The sequence below is a fragment of the Acanthopagrus latus genome, chromosome 15, assembly GCF_904848185.1.
Source record: "Acanthopagrus latus isolate v.2019 chromosome 15, fAcaLat1.1, whole genome shotgun sequence".
Classification (NCBI taxonomy): Eukaryota; Metazoa; Chordata; class Actinopteri; order Spariformes; family Sparidae; genus Acanthopagrus; species Acanthopagrus latus.
Window position 1 is genome coordinate 13985157 of NC_051053.1, and position 20936 is coordinate 14006092.

Consider the following 20936-nt stretch of genomic DNA (forward strand, 5'->3'; position numbering starts at 1 on the left):
TCTTTCCTGGGACAAATCAAGGTAATGTTAATTACACCATTAAATTCATTTGCTCAGTGTAAATTCCCCGCGGCTGCTCTAGATCACGCTGTGTCCATTCTCAAGATACAATGGGATTTCAGGTCCGTGTGTGTGGAAACAAAGCCAGGTCAGTGTAAGTTAACAGTAAAGGCGTGTTTATACACTATAACATAAGGGAAGGACTTAAATGAAAACATTCAATGTTAAATACAGACTAAAACAAAAGCTTCAAAACAGCTCAATATATGTTGCACACTTTAAGTTGGTATTTTGTCCTCTCTCTTCAGGTACTTTGCACTGCTTAAGATGTCATTACCTCTGTTGGGACTGTTAAATGGTTCCATAAAGAAAAATGAAATATTCATTAACTTGGTTAATAATTCATTCAGATAAAATGCAGTATGTGGTTTGCGGAGTGAGAGAGATGAATGCATAATGAGTGAGTGCATGCTCAGCATATTTGTGCCTGGGAATGTTTTTATTTCGCGATAGCAAAAGAAGAAATTAATTGAAAGTTCGTTTTCATTTTTTGGCTCTATAAGTTATGCTAAATGATAAAATAGATGCTTTCCAAGCAGTTTCAAACTAAGAAACAATTAAGAGGGTGTATATGTAACCCACATATTACAGTAAGGATATTAATTATGGAGGAAGTGCATTTAAACAGTCTTTATCAAATTGTAAATGTTAGCTTGACCTAATTCCCACTGTTTGAGGGAACTGTGTAAAACACATTACTGCCTGAATTGGAACCATAACCTCTGCTTATCATGTGACGAAAGCCTGCAGAATGAAACAGTATATTCACAATTTCATATGAACTTTTGTGATTAGTGAAAATACCCAGTTGCTGCTCTAGATGTCATATCAAAACTCTCCTGACTCTCCTGTCCAGAGACAGCAGTGAGTGTGTGTGTGTGTGTGTGTGTGTGTGTGTGTGTGTGTGTGTGTGTGTGTGTGTGTGTGTGTGTGTGTGTGCATGCTGCTTCATTTAATGCTGGAGCGTTTAAGTGTTCCCCCACCGCCACACTGCAGTGTAAACACCGCTCATCCAAACACTGTCAAACTAATTTCCTCACACCACAGAGGTTCATTTTGGCTTTCAGATAAATCAATTCTTTCCCTAATTATCAATTGTGACACCCATAATCACTGAACGACTGCAGCGCTGCATAAATGGCATGTCTTTTGTGTTATAATTCTGTGCATCTTGACAAACATGACCCATTAAACAACCCTGTGGCCTTTTTCAAGAGCGATGATTACACTAATTAAAACTGCAAAACATCTGAGAGGGCTACAGACGTGCCAGAATTAAACAGGTCATTAAATCAGCCGAGGAATATGTCAACATCCACATTGCCTGTCGCTCCTACAATATGTTACTTTGAGAGGAGGGAACAAATATACCTCCTGTGTACCGAAACGTGATTCATGTGAAAAGTAACATTTTGGGAGTTTTCGGTGGTGGCCCTGAGGCACGAAACACAAAAATTATTGAATGAAACCCATCAGCAAAACAGAAAACGTGACAAAGTTTCACAATGTAGCGATGCAATGAATTAAATGATTTGGTGCCTTTAATGTATTTTTTTTAGAAATCGTTGTTTTCTGTATTATCTCTATTATTGTGCATTCAGAGATATTGTGTTTTCTATGATGTTGTGTTTTGTGAGATGTTGTTGTATTTTCTAATTAGTTAATGGTGCATCATCTATTGTTTGGTATTTTGCCCCTCAGAGCCGCTGTGGCTCAGTGTTACAATCAGAACAAGTTAAATGTCCCTTGTGAAAATGTACCATAACACATCTACAGAATCCTTATTGGGCCAAAACATTCCATATGTCTTGTCTTGTCTTGGAGCCATGTCTTGGCATCTGAAACTGAAGACAGCAATGATCAATTAATGACTAAAAATGACTACTGAATTGATCACCAACTATTCTGACAATCAGTCGGCTTGAGTATATTTTTGTAAATTTCTTGGTGAATGTCTTTGGTGTGGACATTTGATGACGTCACCTAAGGCTGATTGACCATTTTCTGACGATTAATAACCCAAATAACTAATTTATCGAGAAAATAAACAGACTAATCAACAATGAAAATAACCATTATTTGCAGCTGTATCATTTAAACAGGGAAATGCAACGAGAGCAAGTGTAACAAGTTGCAGTTAAATGATTAAACACAATGCACAACGAGGCAACATCACCATGTCTGATCTACACTTTGCGTCAGGTGCGAGGTGTTTTGAACGCTGCTTGCCTTTATCAGCTTCATCTCAGAGATCTCTCCTTTGAGTTAATCCTCTTCCAGCCAGCGATAGCAGCGAGCGATAGTGCTGATGTCTTGTTACCAGCGACATATGTTCCCTTTCACACAACAGCAGCTTTCCAACCATTTAATGGGATTGCTGTTGTTGTTTTTTTTTTCTTTACCCTCGCTCCACACAACAAGCACTTTTCCTAGAAGTGGTTCGACATGTGCCCAAGGAATTTGTCGGCGCGTTTCACAACAAATCAGCCTAGGTCAGAGGCTAAGATTGGCCTCCAGTAACAGACTATTGAAAACAGCTCCTCAACATGACGAGAGGCGAAAGTGGATTTTCCAGCTTAAAAGCAGAATCATCTCTGCTCAGGGCATTATGCTGTGTTCCAAGAGATTAATAAAGTGAGATGCTATTGATACGGTGCTGCGCTGCTCTTGGATCAGTGCTGGTAGCGTTCACTGACAACTACTAGCGTTGGAAAATGGCTACGTGTCCTTATGGAAAACATTGCGTTTTGCCTTCTGTTTCGAGTGTTCTTGCAAGTTCTTCCATGTAGATGATAAAGTTGTGCAATGTTTGGGAAATAAGCGAAACCCCTGCATGCAGCAGTTATCTGTAAATTAAACTTAAGACTGTTGAACCAGCACGCTATTCTCCAGGAGTTAACTAAAACCTTTGAAGGCCTTTAAAATTTGGTACTTTTTGTCTCGTTAATAAAGCATCTGCCGATGTTTCCTCATTCCTCAGTCAAGATATATTTTCATCAAAGTGAAGAAATCCCACGTCGTACTTTGATGTGCTTAATACAGTTTTAACTCGCGTCTCATTACAGAGATAATTAATAGTTTAATTAGCATCAATTCTCAACAACTGACAGCTTCTCAGGCACACAGTTGTGTGATTCACTTGAATGTAAAATGATCCAAAACGCTTGATTTTTTAAAATTCAGCATGTGGTTTCCTACTCCTCTCGTATCTAGGTTTTCTTCAGCTCAGGTGTTTTGTATCATAATTGCCTACAAACTTTTATTTCTGATGTTTAGTTAATTTTTCCTCGTACAGATTAAGCCTACACAGCAAAGCGACGAGATACTGCTCCTCACCGGGGGACAAAGTGCCCAAATATGTGCAATGCAAACAACTTAGGTGGATTAATTTTAATTCTCATTACCTTGAAGCAAAGTAATCATTTTCTATGGTTGGGGAAAAAAAAAAAATATAAGCAAGCATTATGAATAAAAGTAATTATCATTCTTGTGCTTTTTTGCATGCTGTTTGCAATTAACACTTCCAGAATCTGAATGAGCATTTCAGACGTGCTAGTAGCTGCGAAGGCAAACGCAGCAGATCAAAAAAAAAGATCAAAGTAACAGCAAGAGGAATCGACGGTTTTAGACGAGTTTACAGATGCTGAGCAGAGCTCATCACACAATGAGCGGCGAGTGTAGGCTTCGAGAAACAGCGCGTGCCTCTTGTTCGGGCTGATATACAATAGCATGTCTCCCAGCATGGGTGAGGGCCAACAGCAAAGCCTCTGTTTCATGTCTCAACACCCCCCCCCTCCTCACAATGTTTACTCAACTTCCAGTTTACAACTGCTCACAACTGTTTACAGCAGCCAAATTTCATTTTCTACTCCCAAATCCTATCGCACATTATCCTGTACATTGCATTAGGGCCCTAATCTTTCCTTTCTCTTCCTTGCAAGAAGAAAGGAGCGCCTTCATGATTAACCCACTTTACAGCAATAAATAAACGCATCATCCAGTAATGTACACCAGATTTAATTTGAAGGGGGAAAAAAAAGGCCAGAACGCTCAAATCACTGAAATGTAATGAAAAATAACACAATGCAGACACCAATGGGTGCCTTAGGAATTAATTTGAATGCTCCATAATTCTTCTCTTTCTTGTACGCGCTGGATTGGTTTTTCCTCAGCCAGCTGTCTGACTTTCTCACCCTCTCACACTCTGCTGTAGTGAAGTCTTCAAAATATACAAAGAGAATGAAGAGAAACGGGATCAGTCCGCCATCAAAAACATTATTTTTTATCAAATTGACTTTAAAAATAAATAAACAGTCCTTCTCCTCTTCTGCCATGTTTGTCACATGAAGCCCATGTTGCTTTTGGTTTCCCATCGTTGTTTAGCTTCAAACCTGCAACACAGAAAAACATGAAATTACTGAGGCCCTTATGAATACATTTTAGCTGTCAACTTCAATCTCTGCATGAGTAATCATTCCAAGTGCAGCTAATGCAGGTTTCAGTGGCTCTATCTTAACTCAACTTGAACTCAGAGTGTCACACATGAGAGATATGATGGCAAACATAAACACGAGGACAGAGAGAGAAGACGTCGTACCCCCAGGCTATTTCCTTCTTCCTTTTCTGCGCTGCCCTCAAAGCTTCCTCTTCCTGTTTGCGTTGCACAAAGTCACGGCAATCAGCGGCTTGAGCGATATTCACAGCAAGCTATTTAGAGGCAGACAGAGGAGAGGCCCATTAGAGAATGGAAATCAGTCCGTGGCAGGAAAAAGCTTTCTGACTGATGTGTCAGGGTGGCTTCTCATCAGTGTCTCTGCTTCTCAGTGCTGCCTCCTCCTCCATACAACAGACAAAACTGTTATTGAGCTAAACAACACACATGCTATCCTAAAATCTTAGAATTTAACAAATCTTACAGGACATTAGGACTGGAGTTTGGCTATAACATCATGTACGTCACAGAAAATAACTCTGACTGATGTCTTACAGTTTTCTGCACCATGAAAACATATGTACACAATGAAGCAGCAGGACAAGAATGTAAGAAATACAAATACAACACAAAGCTGGTGCTTGAAAAGGAATATCAGGAGATTGTATATGTGTAATGAATTTATAATGATGTATTAATATTAATATGTCTTTGTTTTCACTGCATCCTGAAAACCAGGTCTGCCATATATAAACAAAGTTGAACAGTATGAAACTGTGTTGTTAATTATTATTTTAGTTCCTTTTCAGTTTATTTATTCAGTTTATTCAGTCATGAAAACAAAGACAGTTTGTTTATTGAGTTTGTTGAGGCAGAAGAAAGGTAACTATTTCTCTTCAAATGAAAACGTCTTCCCCAAAACTACACAGTGCACCTTTACGTTTCTCAGCGTAAACACTGTCTCGGCCAATCCACAGAAAATGTTGATAAAAGTAAATAATACTTGTGTTGTGTCTTTAAAAATGTTACCCTACAAGCTGGTTTTATAATCTGCAACACCCAACATATCTGAAGTAGCGCTCAAGCAGTACCCAGTGATAAATAAAGATGAAGTATAAATACACTAACAGTGCTCAGAAATGTAACTGGCGAATATGTGAGTTATTTCTGTGTGTGTACGTTTTGTGTGGGGGGTGAAATGCCCCATAGCTCCATAAATTACAGGGTCGTTGTTTTATTAAAATTATTTCTAATCTATTTTGCCTTTTGTTTGAGGTGTTTTAAGAGGAAGTCATATTTTTAAGCTCCTGGCTTATAGTCTCTCCCGCACATTGTTCCTTTTTGATTACTTCTTTTTTTCTTGTTTAATGTGCAAATGAAACAAGTGAATAAATAAACAATGAGAAGCGACGTTCAGCATTTTGACATTTTTCCCCTCCGTGTCAAAAACGTTGCAACGGCATTTCTCGCTCATCACCAGTGTAAAAGAGACTTTTCTGTTTGGAGTACTGCAGGCAGTCCCTGAAATCAGAAGTGAAGAGAATGACCGTGACTGCAAGAAGCAAACATTCAAATCCCAGGGAGGACGTATGTATTGTGAAGCAGAATAATCCCAATAACCCCAGTCACACAGAAGCATGGGAAACAAAGAGAAAAATCCTGCCTCCTCTGTCACTCCTGAGATAGGTTTATTATTCAAGCAAAGGCAAACTTTGATAAACAACTTGGAACAATTTCACCAAACCTTTGGGTAATTCTCTGTAATATTCACAGTACAATCAGGGGGGAAAGAAAGTCTTAAGGTAATGAAGAAATGTGCCACCACTGCGCCACTTGAAAAAAAAAAAAAAGACCTGCTGGAAAAAAAATGTTTCAATTATAATTAAGTGGGATAAACTTTATTAGAAAGACTGAAACTAAAATATCTCCTAATGCATGCTGGGATTAAGCAGGTCAGAGCGAGCAGGCAGGAAAAATTAAACTCTAAAGGCTTTTTATCACCATATTTCAGGAACCAAGGGTGTAAAATGTTCTAATTTGGGATACATTAAAAGCCATAAAGGTCTTTCAAAAAGATTAATGGTACTTTGCTTGGATTTAAGATAAGGGCTTCGGCTGGCTGCAAGTACTGGGCTCCGGCTGGGCCCTCAAGGCATTCATCTATACAGTCACTGGAAGATTTGTGAAAGCGTCTGCACAGCCTGAAGCGTACATACTATGACAGTTCTCCAGTTCTTTGCCATTTTATAGGTTTTAAATTCCTCAAATGATGTTTTCTCCTCTTAAAGAGAGTTATAACGGGTGATTGCTCTTACATTTGTAGGAGATTTGCGAGCGGATAAAACCACACCAGGGTTTTCCTTGTTGGAATGGTGTAGGTGCTAAATGCTTCTGAGTGCCTGTGATGCACGCAGAGATTATAAACAAGCCGTTTATTAAATTGTTGACAAATCTGAGAGCAGCTCCTGCTCTCTGTGTTTGTAGAAATAAAAAGACCTCATTGGCTCATTCTGGGAGCAAATCAAATGAAACTGCGTGATGCTAAATGGTTTCATTTGGAGATTTACAGACAGCGATTTTTCTTTTTTTTCTACACTGGGATTACCCACATTAACCTGCTCTCCTGTGGGGTTGCATTTGAAATGGAAAAGGTCTTGAAAGCACGCCTTCCCAAACATTCCAAGAGCAAAATTAAAACCCACTTCCATACCCCTCGTTTCCCCCTCTTTTAAATTCACAACATAGCGTTTACTACATTTAAAGCATTAAAGGTCTTTAATTTTTTTCCCTTTTTTTTTTTATCAGTTTAGTCTACAATCCCTGATTGTCTTTACTGGGGCTCAACATTAATGTCAACCAAGTTACCTAGGAGACAGAGCAGATCAAAGAGACAAAAAAAAAACCCTCAAATGTCTGATTAATCAAGCCTGCAAACAGCTTATTTCTTTTAGCCTGCATGCAAGTATGAAAATGAGATTCCGAGAGCAGTACATTGTGCAGATTTGTTCATTCTTATCTGAACAAAGCCAGCGGCAGCTTATTTCATGGATCACTGGCACTGTCAGCGCTGTGGCGCCGAGCAGGTGACGGCTCCTCTTTCTGTGGCGAGAACAAAATTAGCAAAAAGTCGGCACAAATTAGCCTCTCATATTTTCAGTAATATGACATTATTTTTCATTTACTTTTTTGATCCACTTTTCAGGATTTTTTCCCCCTCCCCTTGCGTGCATCTTAGTGCCAAATCCTTTCACATCAGAGGCTGGTGAAGAAATAAGAATGAAAATACAAAGCTGGAATAAAAGCAGGAGACAGGAAACCTCCTGCATTCTTTGTTTATGTGGCTCCTAAAAGGCAATTCTTCCCACTCCATCACACATTAATATACAATTAAGTGTCCATCACAGCCATGTTTCTGTGCCTTGTGCCTCTCTCTTGTGTGGCCTGGGCGCAGCCCTGCTATAAACAAGGTTTATTCAGAGGATTAATACTCTGACCTTTGGAAGATTTGAGGGCAAAAAAAAAAAAAAAAAAAATCATGGTGCACAATGCTGGCACTGCAGCAGCAGCAGCAGCTTAAGGCCACTAGGAGGGTTAAGTCAATAGTACCGTTTTCTGTTCATTCATGTTTGGGTCGTCATGGAGATTCAAGTGGAGACCCAAACATGGGGCCTCAATCCAAAAAAGAAAAAAAAGAAAATCTGCATTGCTGCTGTATAAGCCATACACAAGATAAACCAAGTCTGTCTTAATGACAGTTTCACTCTCTGTTTTCGTTTGTGTGTCTGTTCGGTTACATCATTTCTGAGGTGTTAAAATGTGATAAATGAAAGAAGCATTTGGAAATGTTTATGAGCGGCGCAGGGTTTACAAAAACACTGTGGCAATTAAACAGCGAGTGCAAAAAGACAATAGCTGAATGAAAGATGAGGAAAAATACATCTCTGTGTGAATAAAGTGTTAAAGCTCCTATTAACAATAAGAAATAAATGATGGCTTTAAGGAAGAAATGGCCTTAAACCCATTCATAAATTTCCTATCCAGGAAGCCTCTTCCAATTAAAACGTGTGAGAGGTGGATTAACATGGGCTATATGGCTTTGCCTCGCTAAATCACCTCCCCGAGCTGCTCTGCTGCATTTGACGTGTAAACGATTAATGACCAGCCTAATTCCCTTATCACACTACCTTAATGCCTAAATAATGTGGCCTTAGTCAACTTTGGAAAGCAGGGCTATATAAGAAAGGAATGAATATCAGATTAGGCAGCTCGTGTGTTATTTCAGCATAATTTCTTAGAGCTGAGGCGAAGGGGGGAAGAAAAATGTGGTTCTGGCTCTAAAGCCTCAGTGTTTCAGCAACAGTGGGAAGGTCAAAGGATCAAGGGGTCAATCAATACCACCCATATCGCATTTAAGGGGAAGGAATACAAAGTTTCATTCACTTACTTGACACAAGTGAAGTAATAGACTAGAAAAAACACAAAGAATGCAAATGAACCAGAAGATAATAGGAAATCACTTACTTAATTAAGTAAAAGTATCAAAATCACACTGTATGAATAATCCATTTCCAGTAAAACTCCTGCATTGAATATGTCACTTTACTAAACAGACTTAACTGTAATTAGCAAAATATACTTAAGGCAACAAAAGCACTCAGTGCAAATGACCCTGTGGGTGTTATACTGTTAAATAATGGTCATTAGGTTATTCTTCCTGATGCATGAATGTGTGAGCAACATTTTATGGTAGAGATCGTTTTTTCTTTTTACCATTGCCCACTAAAAAGGTTGCGATTATATTTTTTATCATTATTTTTTTTTTACATTCAAATCAAAACTTTAATAGTATTCAGCTTGCTGTAATTCAAGACAAGGTAAGAGAGAAGATCCTCACATCTTAGCAGCTGGAATCAAGACATATTTGTACTTTTGCCAGGAAAACATAATTAAAGGACTAATTAATCAATTGACCAATATTCTTTCAGATCTAATACTTCTTACTTATATATAATCTTGTATGATATTTTGTAAGATCATTATATGTTTTGCACAGAAACTATGAATCTATAGACTAACTAGTATAATGTAGTGGAGTGAAAAGTTTGATGTTCCTCTCTGAATTATAGTCTAGTCAAAGTATAAATTGGCATGAAATTAAATAATTAATAAGAAAATATCCCAGTAATCAGTTTTCTGATTCCAACTCTGTGTTTGCCAAGTGGATGTGAGGGAGCACGGCATGGTTGCCAGACGCTGGATGTGATAAAAGCGTTAATGCAGGAGTACCTGAAACACTATGGCTACTAGCATCTGAGGCAGTGATAGTCCTACTACTACAGGCAGTGGTCTGAGTGCTAATATCAAAATATATTGATAGCAGTGGTTGCATCAATGGAAAAGACCATTGCCACAGCAGGTATCAAGGCATTGTTGATATCAGTAGTGCCATCAACCTTAAAGCTGCAGTGGTATATGTCCCGTTTTAAAAGGACAAGATGGTGAGAGGCTGATGACAGCTTGAGGCGTGAGGCGATTTTTTTCACAAAATGATTGTACAGTCGATGCACTTTTTTTTTTGTAATTGTACTTCGGTACAGTCCCTGAGTAAATGCAGCTCGTCGATTCCTCAACTAACATTTGCTTCAGAGTTTATTGGAAACGTATATTTTCTGACTCACTCCGACAATGGCGGCTTCAATGCTAAATTCAGCAACAGAAAAATCATGTTAGACAAAGCACAATGTGATTACTATATGGCAATTTTCCATAAAAAGTAAAAAAATAAATAAATAAATAAAAATACATATATATAAATAATTACCAAATGCATTCTGTGCTCACAGAGTTTCATTCATGGGGCAGCCTCATAAGAGCATTTTGTAATCTTGCCTCCAATTTGACAAACAGAATTACATGGCAAGCAAAAAGAAAGCCTCTCCAGGGAGGGCATAGTAGAACAGTCGTGCCTCCATTTTCTCTTCCAGTAATCTGATGCTAGATACACATGACATGTCATCTTCAGGGAGTAGACAAAAAAAAAAAAATCTCTGAAAGTTCGCCTGCTTTGTGCACATTCCATTATCTTGCCTCTTCTGAGTAGGGTAGGCTTATTAGCAAGCTTTGAACTCACACTTACAATAATATGCCATCAACAGTTTTATAAGCTAATTAGAAAAAACAGTTTAATTAATGAGTGACTGGCAATAAAATGGCAATCATGAAAAAAGAAACCGAGGGTGCTAAGCTTCCACTACCACCAATTAAGGCCTAATTACAAACAAATTATATATGTGTTTTGCTGTGGGCTTTAATTTAAAAAAATGGCTTTAATTAAAAGAGAAAACATGCTAATTAATTAAACAGCACACAAATCTACATTGAAAAGTATGCTTTGTCTATCAAGTAATTAATGAAATACAATAATCCAAATGAGATTCCCAGGCATTTGATAAAAGCTTAGTACCCATTTCAAAATCCATTTCAAAATTAATGGGCGAAAATTTAATGTGAGTCATCCAGAGATACAATAAAAGTTCATTCAGTGATAAATTGCTTATGCTGAAGGAAAAACGAACAAAGAGGAGAGTTTCCCTAAACTCTCTGCGAGGTGGCCTGGGGGGGGCTCGCAGGGGAGACAGAGTCCGCCTCCGACTCTGATGCGGGGCGGGGAAAGTCAGAATCTGATAAAGCCCACTTTCCACAAAAGCGCCGCTCATTAATTTTTTGATTACAAACACGGGGCATGGCAGAGAGAAGGTGGCGAGAAGAAAAAAGGTGTTAAATAACATGAATATCATGAAACACTCTTAGTTCAGCTCTTTGTTTCAACTAAGCCACCATGTCTTCTCCGACAAAATGCTTCGCCACCTTTGTTTCACAGCATTTAAGCGAGGCTTTCCAAAGGGTAGATTTCAAGGACAGTGGGGCTTTCCCTTTCAGCAGCTGCCTCTATTGAAATACGAGCTGGAACATAATGAGGGATATTATAACCATCCTCGGGTTCAAACGCTACAGAAACCATAAATGGCTCCAGTTAATACATATTCATATAGTTAATTATTGTATATTAAGTGATCCAACTATTAAGAGGGAGCACTTTTTGAACAATTCAGACTTACAGGGTTAATCAGGCTCAAAACAGGTTGCGATTTTAGGTTCTCCAGTCAAAGGTCATCCAGGGTGCAGAAAGCCACTGGTCAAAAATGTGTGTCACCTTTTATGACACACATTTTAATCGAGCCAAAGGGATGATTCAACCAGTCCAACACAACACAGGCACAGATAGTCCAATAATAATATGCACAGGTCAACATGATTGCGTTATGATTCTGTGCTGTAATTCGCCATCGATTTACCATTTGTTCCTGTGACAAACGACTGGGTAAGAAACAAAAAAGCTGTTATGCTCTTTCTATCTGACAGAGGAACATCGGGTTTCGGATTGAAAAATTAGGATTGAAATCGAGTTGTCTAAATCTGAGTCTGCAGAGACCATGAAAAAAATTGCTCATGTCAGATGTCGCTGTGCTGAAGCAATATAACAGTGAGCCAGACATATTAAACAAGTTCCTCTTCTTGCTTCAGACATTTATACAGTATGTGTTGATTCCAAAATGACAGATTTACAGTGCATGTAAACATATCCAGAACAATATGATGCAAAGTGGTGTTTTCACCGCACTATGGACAGAAGTGGAATATTGTACAAAAGTCACAATGTGTTAACTTTATTGTAAAGGTCCATTCAAAACTGCTGTGAGAAGGATTGCTCTAGCATGGTTGACACTTTGTACAGTTAGACAATGCACTGATCCTTACATTATAAAACTGTTTCAGAAGCTCAACACCAGTTATGTCTGCAGTGTCCAGTCCCTCTATAGTACCCTTTTGCACTATGTGGACTGCAAAGAAATAACTTCCTTTCAGAACATACTGTATATGTTCCACTGTGTGCATGATGCCATTTGCAGGCCTGTTTGTTTCCTGTTGGCTTAGGAGAGGCCAGCAGGCATGCAACTACCCTTTATTTTTCATATTCTTTAGCTCCTGGAAGTCATGGAATGGACTTGACACCCCCTATTGTGACAGCCTAAGAGAGTTTCTGTTTTGAAGTGGTAATGCTACCCTAATAGCTATGATGAGTGCTATGGGGAAACTGTAGGCTCTAACATGGCGTGACAGTCTTTTGTGGTGAAATATACCCACTTACTATATATAAAGTACAGCTCCCGACTATTTCAAAAGACCTCAGTGGCTCTGTTTTACAAAGAGAAAAAAGAGCGAAGGTGTAATTATTTGTTGTAAGGATGATGTATGGCTTACTACAATGAGATTACAAAGACAGCACTGTACAGTGGTAGAAGCAGGGTACAGTGCTGAATGAAAACACCAAATGATATGGTTCAATTTGACCTTCAAGAGAATCTGAGACACTGAATCATTTTATTTGATCCAACTTACATTAGCGCTCTTCAAAATCAGTAAGAATTACCCAGATCATTTGAAACGTTGACATTGCAGTTGGGTTATCACACGATATAAAACTTCAGGAGGTCCTCATTGACCTGTATACATTGCTAGTATTGTAATATGCTTCACAATTGCCATACAGGAGATCTGTTAATTTCTGGTTTTCTGTCTTTTGCCTCTTTCTCCATGTAGCCAATGCAACATCTGCCACAATGCTGATTCTGTCTGAATGGGCCCTTATTTGTGCATTGTCTAAAACAGAATAAAACCAAACCAATGCAAATTTTCCAATAAATCACACTACACACTTTGGATGACATGGGAAGCGCCACCATGCTAGTACTGATGAGTTATCAGCTTTTTGCTCTGGCTCATTTACCAGGAATAGCTGCAAAATCAATCTGTCATATATGAGCTGCTGGATGCTATCAAGCCTCCTGACAGGCAGTCAGCCGTTTATTCTATATGAATCAGTCACTCCATGTTATGCCAATTACTGAATTAATTAGCCCATATGGAACTTGCAGCAGTGTAAAATAATGTGCAATAATCAAAGGATGGAGACTCAGTTTTCCTAATCGGAGAACATACACCTTTAATTATGCTGAACTACTAGGACTACTCAGAGGAAAGAAGCTTTTTACATTATTTTGTGTCTTCTAAGGCCTTTGAAAAGCAATCTAAACGTGCCTCGAAGGATCAACGGACATCTTTATGAGAAAAAAAACCCTTATCTGCACAGGTTAAAGGAATACATTAGGGAGCTTTGTCTAAGCAATATAGACATAAATAATATTTTGTTACCCAAAAGGGGATGTGATTTCTTTGCACCATCGTGGGCGTTAATACTTTCACTTGAAACGGAGCATGTCTACATGAATTCATCTAAGACAAAGACTTACAGCCTCGGGAAATGTTTAAAAACCGTAATGAGAATAAAAAACCCCAACCTGCAATATCCAAGAAGCATGTCTCAGAAGTTTGACAGATGAAAGAAAACATATCTCTGAATTTGTAAGGAGCCTTCAAAACAGGTTTTTACCAAATTGTTTTAATGTTCAGATTAAAAGAAGAAAGTAGAGCAAATGGAAATCATTAATTGATGTGAAGGAGCTCAAAACAGCAGAAACAAACATTTCCGTCTCATAAAAGGGGGGATTCTGACAGCAGGCTCTCTATCTTCCTTCCATTTTTCTTTGCTTGGAGGAGATAAGTGGGAAACCGTTAGATTGAGGATGAAAATATACTGAAACAATATCATCCAACATGTACCAGCGTTTTCTTTACAAAACAATGCCTAGAGGGACATACAGGCCTCTTTAGTTTCTCACAGCTGTCAGAATGCTTTTGCATTTTTTGCGAAGAAAACCTGTTTCCATTCTTCCGGTGTAAAGCCTGCCACAATCATGTCTTGGTGTTATGACCGTAAACAAATTAAACATCTAAGCCATTCCGTACCAAATGAGCCACTCAATTATAACCTTGAAATTGATTCTGGCCACAGCGGGGATTATTGATCCTCTAAATGTTTGTCACAGTACTCCTGTCAAAAGTGAGCAGGAGTGCTGTAAACAAACACGTCGGTCCTAATGCTATCTGCATTACAGGCTGCACTGTTTAATATAATCCTTACTAACTGATTCAGATTCCTTCAAACTTTTTGGCTTTTAGCTGCCTTTTCTCTGTACATTTTCCATATTTTCAGCACTGCCTTTCTTTGTATTCAAAAGTGAACGATAAAGAACTTTACGTCACCTCGATTTGGGGGATTTCAAAACGGTCAATTGACTATACTCTCGTGAAATGAAGTCATCACTGCAAAACAATGAGTTGTGGCTGCCAGACTGCTGTCACGTCCCATCACGATTCTGGCAAGACGCGAGGCAGGTGCCAGGGAGGCGAGAACCTCGGCTCAGGCTAAAACCAATCCAGCAGCGCTCTAAGAGGCTTTCTGAAAGTACAGCGCAGGTGCCACTCACAAGAGCTTTCCTTTAACTCCCCCCCATATTTGACCATTCTGCTAGCTGTTAAGATGGGAATATGAAAGGGCTCTGATGCTGCACACTAATGTCTATTACACACTGGAGATACCAGGGCTACGCATGTAATGCCAATTCAACGAATAGCTCAACTGATTTTTTTTTTTTTTTTTTTTCCAACACAGACCCTTGTTTTAGGAGCCTAATTATTCATTCAAGAGGGTGAATCCAGGAAAAGATTTTCTGAGAGTACAAAACGTTTCTATTAAAACGCTGCAGAGTATGATTTCACAAAGCCTCACTGTTAATAAATGTGATGTCATTTCTTGCTGAATATAATTTTTTGGGAGACACATCTAGTCTCAATTTATTTTTGTCTATTTAGAATTCTCTGATGCTGTGTTGTGATGTGGAAAGAGCCTGGATACTAAAGTAAATTCATTCATTTTTTTTACCATAGTCAATATTAGACCATCTATACATTTTGGATTGGAATGAAACCCAATCCAAAATGTATCTGGTATAATCATCGATATAAAATAGGGCTGGACAATATACCGATATTACGCTGATACTGTGACATGAGACTATATATACTGTCTTAAATTTGAAATATCGCTTGTATCATATACTATTATGTGACATAAATGTTGTCTTTTCCTGGTATTAAAGGCTGCATAAGGCTTAAGTGTTGTACTTTACTGAACTTGCCAGACTATTCTACTTGTTGTAATACTTGCCTTTACCCAATTAGTCATTATGTCCACATTACTGATGATTATTTATCAAAATCTCATTGTGGTTATATTTTGTAAAAGTACCAATGGCTAGCTATTTCCTCTTGTTTCTATTCTTTGAGCTTAACTAAGCTGACTGGCTGCTGGCTGAAACTTCATATTCAGTGTACAGACATGCCTGTGATATCAATCTTCTCATTTAAATTCTTTACTAGAAAGGGAATAAGCATATTTCTTTCAACTATAGCGCAATGATTTGTTCACAAATTCAACAACGAAGTCTCTGACAAAAACACTGGTGACAGAGGCTTATGGGTATTGTATTTGTTACCCATAATACCATAACAAGCTGCCAGACAAAATAGGATTTTGAGGAAACTAGGCTTGAATCATTAAAACTGGTACAATACGATCTGGGGCTGCACAATTAATCACAATATTTGCTAAATCACAATACTGCCAAGTGCAATATACAAATCGGAATTGTCTAATGAAGGCAACATGTGACAAGACAGCACAGTACTGTAGCACTGCCGTGATGCTCTGGCCTGCAAATCTGGATCTTGATGTTAAAACATTCTGTCAAGTGTTTTTTAAGTGAACAGGAAAAATGTGATGCTAAAATGATACACTCCCCCCAATCAAATTGCAATATGTGTCAGGAACAATTGTGATAAATCATATCGTGCAGCCCTAATAGTTTCAGTACATTAAACGGGAGATTTCCTTGTTTCAGTGTTATAAAGGGATATTATTAACAGATCTTTTTTGTAAAATTGCAATACAGAGTGGGGGCAAATATTTCCTGAACCAGCAGACCCCCCTACAACTACAACTACACGACAATGTCCCTAAGCCCACAGTGTTCGACGTGTTTGTGTTGCTACTATTACTGCACAAGATGAAAACGCTTATGGGATGCTGTGAGCAACATGCATCATGAAACAAAGAAGTTTAACTTTGATGCTCAAAGTACGGCAATCGCCCCAGTGGAGAAGTCACACCGCAGCTGTATGTCTTTTTAACCACAATTATATGTGTGTGTGGGCTACATTTTATGCTAAATTAGTTTCAAACCACTTGATCCTTGATGCCTGCCAAGGCGGTTAGTTACAAAACTTCAGGCACTGCATTTAGGGACATGTACACTTCAAAGGTATGAAACTCTTACCTGGAGAATGATTTAACAGTTGGCTTGAAAGCAATGTACCCTTCATTAAAAAGCAGAGCCAAAAGTCCTTTAGACACTGCAGCACTTCAAAACTAAGGGGAGGGCTTTCCATTAACTCAATGGAAAAGGGCTGCAGGACTGAATGGTGGGTGTCTGCGTGTGTTTTTGTTCCTCTATGTCTTTGCAGCAGAAATGGCCACGGATCCATTAGCTTGATTTGTCACAGCAGGAGCACCCCAAAGATCTCTTATCAGCACAACGTACCTCTCGAGTGGCGAGTCTGTCGCTCATCTCCTCCGCCTTTGCAATGTCCCCTTCAGCTATGGCCCTCTCTATGCTCTTTTCTAGGCCGGACTGCAGAAGAGGGGGGGAAAAAATTCAGATTTTTTTTTTTTCTCGAAATAGGGGTAGGGAGGAAAAAAAAAAATCAAAGAGTAACTTCAAAAGTCCCCAGGGCCTTATTTTTAATATGATTGCCATTACTACAAATATGTAGATTTCCCTTCACAAATGAAAACCTTTTTGATTGGATATTAGTGGGGAAATCTTAGAAATGCTACAGGAGATTACCAAACATAAATGTGACTCTTTAATTACACATTTCCATTACAGGCCTAAGCAGAGGGGGTGCAGAGAAGCCCCCGGTCACTGATGGCAAGGCAGTTCTGCTGTGATGAGCCTATCTGAGGGAGCTGAGCACCAGATTTCTTCAGCCCCCAAAATTTCATCATGCTAAAAAATACACTAAAAAGACGCTGTAATTATTATTGTGTCTCCTCTGATGTATTGTTCGAGGGCCTTGATTCACTAGTAAAAGTACAGGGACAATAGCATCAGGTTTAAAAACGCAGAATTAGTCCAACAATTTTCTCTAGTTGCTTTCCCTTGATTTTGCTTTTTTATAGTTTATTATTCTTAGCATAAACTGAGGCTGACACTGATACAACTTGTCTTGTGATCTCAATTATCATCATCTATTGTATCTAACAAACAAAACTCAAACTGACAGACCATCATCCTTTGTGCCATGAAATGTGTTTTTAAGGTCACTGAAGAAATGCTGTTAGCAGACGAATTAATCACATCTGGCTGCCCTGACAGCTTTTTCCTGAAATGACTGTGTGAGAGACTTGGCAGAAGTAGAAAAAATATGATATATTAATTACAAGGAATTGCATTTGAGGGAAGAAGGAGAGCCTCATTATGTTGATGTGACAAGTTCTGTTTCATTCAGCTTGTTAATCATTTCCTTTATCCTTTCATAGTTGCCCTATTCAAAATGAGGCTAAAATCAGCAAAAACTCAATTTTATGCTGCTCAGAGATAAATTAAGCACAAAATACTCCAAAATAATCATTAAAAGGATTGCAAATTGAAATGAGAATGGCTCCCATTCACTAGGTCAGCTATAATGTTCATCAAGCTTGCAAATATTTTGCTTCATTGGCAATTTGCAAGCCTTTGCAGAAAATCTTCATTCATCTTTAAGTGCAGAAGTGTATCCCAATGAAAGAAAGTTAAGTTATAAATTCTTCAATGACGAATTCCTCAGCAGTGCTACATCCTCATTTATTAACAATTAATTTTAATGTTCTAGTGGCAATCACAGAGGCTGTATCGGGTACACTAACCCTCTCTTCTTTTGTCAAGCAAAATTTAGATTTTCATAAAGTTTCTTGCAGAGGAAACACCTACATTCGACTCTAATCTCAACTGCACAAGAAAGGAGAGCCATCCTAATCTTATCACTGAACGTACCCAAACATAATCCTTAATATTCGTGTTAGTGTCAGGTTGAGTTTCCATAAGGATTCTTCTAATCCAAAATGTCATATCACATAAAACAATGAGAGGATACAGTGGCACAGAAACACAAAGGATGGCAAGGTGTTACTAACAGCTACGACTGACATAGTATTAAACCTCAGCAGATAAGTTGGAAGGCAGAAGTCTTTGTTACCTTTGGAGGGGGTTTGGAACATGCAGGGGGATGAAATCGATCATTTACACCAAAATACTGCTTGAGCTCATCCCACTGCTTCTCCCGCTCCTCCTGACGCTCTCTGCTGACAGAGAAAATGTGTGTTAACGTTCATTTCATGTAGACCAGCACGGTGATAAGGCAAACTATCACTGACCACCCGAGAAATGGACCCATTTACTAGATTAAATCAGAGTCATATGTAATGTTTTTCATGATACATGGATAATATGGGTGCTGGTTAAAAAAAAAAAAAGGTATAATGGTGGCTTATTCTGCGTCATCACACTTTCCTCAGCACAAGAAAACTAAATGATGCAACACTGGTTGATGATTAGAACTATAAACAATCTCTTTTCCCTGCATGTTTAATACAGAGAACATAAACTACCATTTCTTAATCATACCATAGACGGATGCTTAACCTTACCGTGAGCCATTTGATTCTAGTTCTAATGGATATGATATGAGGATCAGCTTACAGTCTTGTAAGCTGTTTGTGTCGGACAGTTGATTACATCGATAGTCATCAACTGCATTAATTTTTTTGTTAAAGAATGTCATTTTTGAATGAAAGTGTCATTGCAAAACCAGCAGTTGTGAAGCTGTGATGACAGCATTCACAAGCTTTTTATTTTGGTAGTCAAAACTTTCAGCCAAACACTTACCACAGATCACTGTACATGTCTTTCATGTTAATTTTACAGTCTCCCACTGTAATCTACTTTAAAGTACAGTGTACACTGTAATAATACATTCACTAAATTATAGTGTAGTATTTTCTTGATTTTTTTGTTTGCCAATGCATACATTTTGTCTTACAGCTTTCTGGTGGTAAATGTAGTTTACAGTTTCATACTTATAAATCCATGTACTGAAACACAGTGTAGTGTTAGACTGTACTGAAGTTACAGAATAGTTTGGGAAGAACCACACATTCTGTTGTATAATCTTATTTCCCTGGCTGGAAATAATAATTGTGTACCTTTTCTCTGTAGGTTCTTCACTTCCTGTTCCTGTCAGATGACACAAGACACAGTTAAGGATTGTAGGACACTTTGACACAAATTCAATCACAAATACAACAGATGTGCCAATAGGGTGATCTATTAAATACAGTAGAGGGCAGCCTAGCGGTCCAATATAAGTAAGAGTGAGCAAAATACAAACTCACAGAAGCATTCACCGTGGCTCAACACCAACATACAGTATCAAGCATGACATTTTCAATGTATCATGACAGACACCTTTTTTGTGTCGTCTTCTCTTTCTCTGTCTGGGGACCTTCATCATCTTCATTTCGTCATTCTTCTTCCGTAGGTCCTTAAATTTCTTAAATACACACAAACTGAATTCATAACAGCACTACAGCTTTTCATAATGACTCACAACGTCATAGTCCCAAACATGTCTCTAATCACAATTTGTTAGCTCAGGTTCAAGCAGGGCTGGGGTTTTGACAGAAGCTGTAAATGTCAGTGTTTAAGAATTAGCTTGTACTTACAGACAACAACACCAAAGGTGCTCTACAGCTAGTTTGTGTTTCACAATGAATGCTATGCTCACTGCATACCATATCAACATACTTGCCACATTTCTTGGGATATACCAGGCATGCTGCATGTCGGGGAATTACTATCTGAATCACTGGCATCGTGAGTCGACTGTGCTTCCACCACTGAGCCTGTGTTTTCTCCCGCAGAGCTCAACTTTGCAGCAGAGCCCCAACACTTCTCACCCTCCCTCCTCTTCTCCTCCACATCATCCTCCTGCTCATCCTCTTCGTCATCAGGACTGAGGTCGTCTTCGGTTAAACCTTTAGGCAGGAGTCCGCTGTACATTCCGCGTCAGTGGTATACAGTCAGATTACGCGGTTATTTATCAGTCTGCTGCACAAAAAAAGAGCAGAAATCGGAAAATTACAGCTTCCGACAGCAGTTGGTACAGCGACTCCTCATTTCCGGGTAAACATTGTGACGTTTACTATAAGAAAGCATTGATTGGCTAATATCGAGTACCCGTTGAGCACACGACCCAATCAGAACTGTACTGACAGAGGCTGTGCAGTGTAGCACGAGTACGAGCTAAAAGCTCTCATTGGTTCAGT

At 38.7% G+C, this 20936-nt stretch overlaps 1 protein-coding gene across 2 annotated transcripts; it reads right to left on the reverse strand.

Annotated features, from left to right (window-relative positions):
• Nucleotides 1-4061: 4061 nt before the first annotated feature.
• On the reverse strand, nt 4062-20807 carry fam204a (family with sequence similarity 204 member A). Of its 2 annotated transcripts, none has more exons than XM_037123691.1 (7): nt 20416-20807; nt 20077-20161; nt 19815-19845; nt 18809-18911; nt 17113-17202; nt 4658-4767; nt 4062-4451 (listed from the first exon to the last, which is right to left on the reverse strand). In XM_037123691.1, exons 1-7 carry the CDS (start codon nt 20668-20670, stop codon nt 4400-4402), a joined length of 726 nt encoding a protein of 241 aa, XP_036979586.1. In that variant the 5' UTR covers nt 20671-20807; the 3' UTR covers nt 4062-4399. The 2 variants fall into 2 exon arrangements, with proteins under 2 accessions (XP_036979586.1, XP_036979585.1); XM_037123690.1 differs by having other exon boundaries at nt 18809-18914.
• Between the last annotated feature and the right edge of the window lie 129 nt (nt 20808-20936).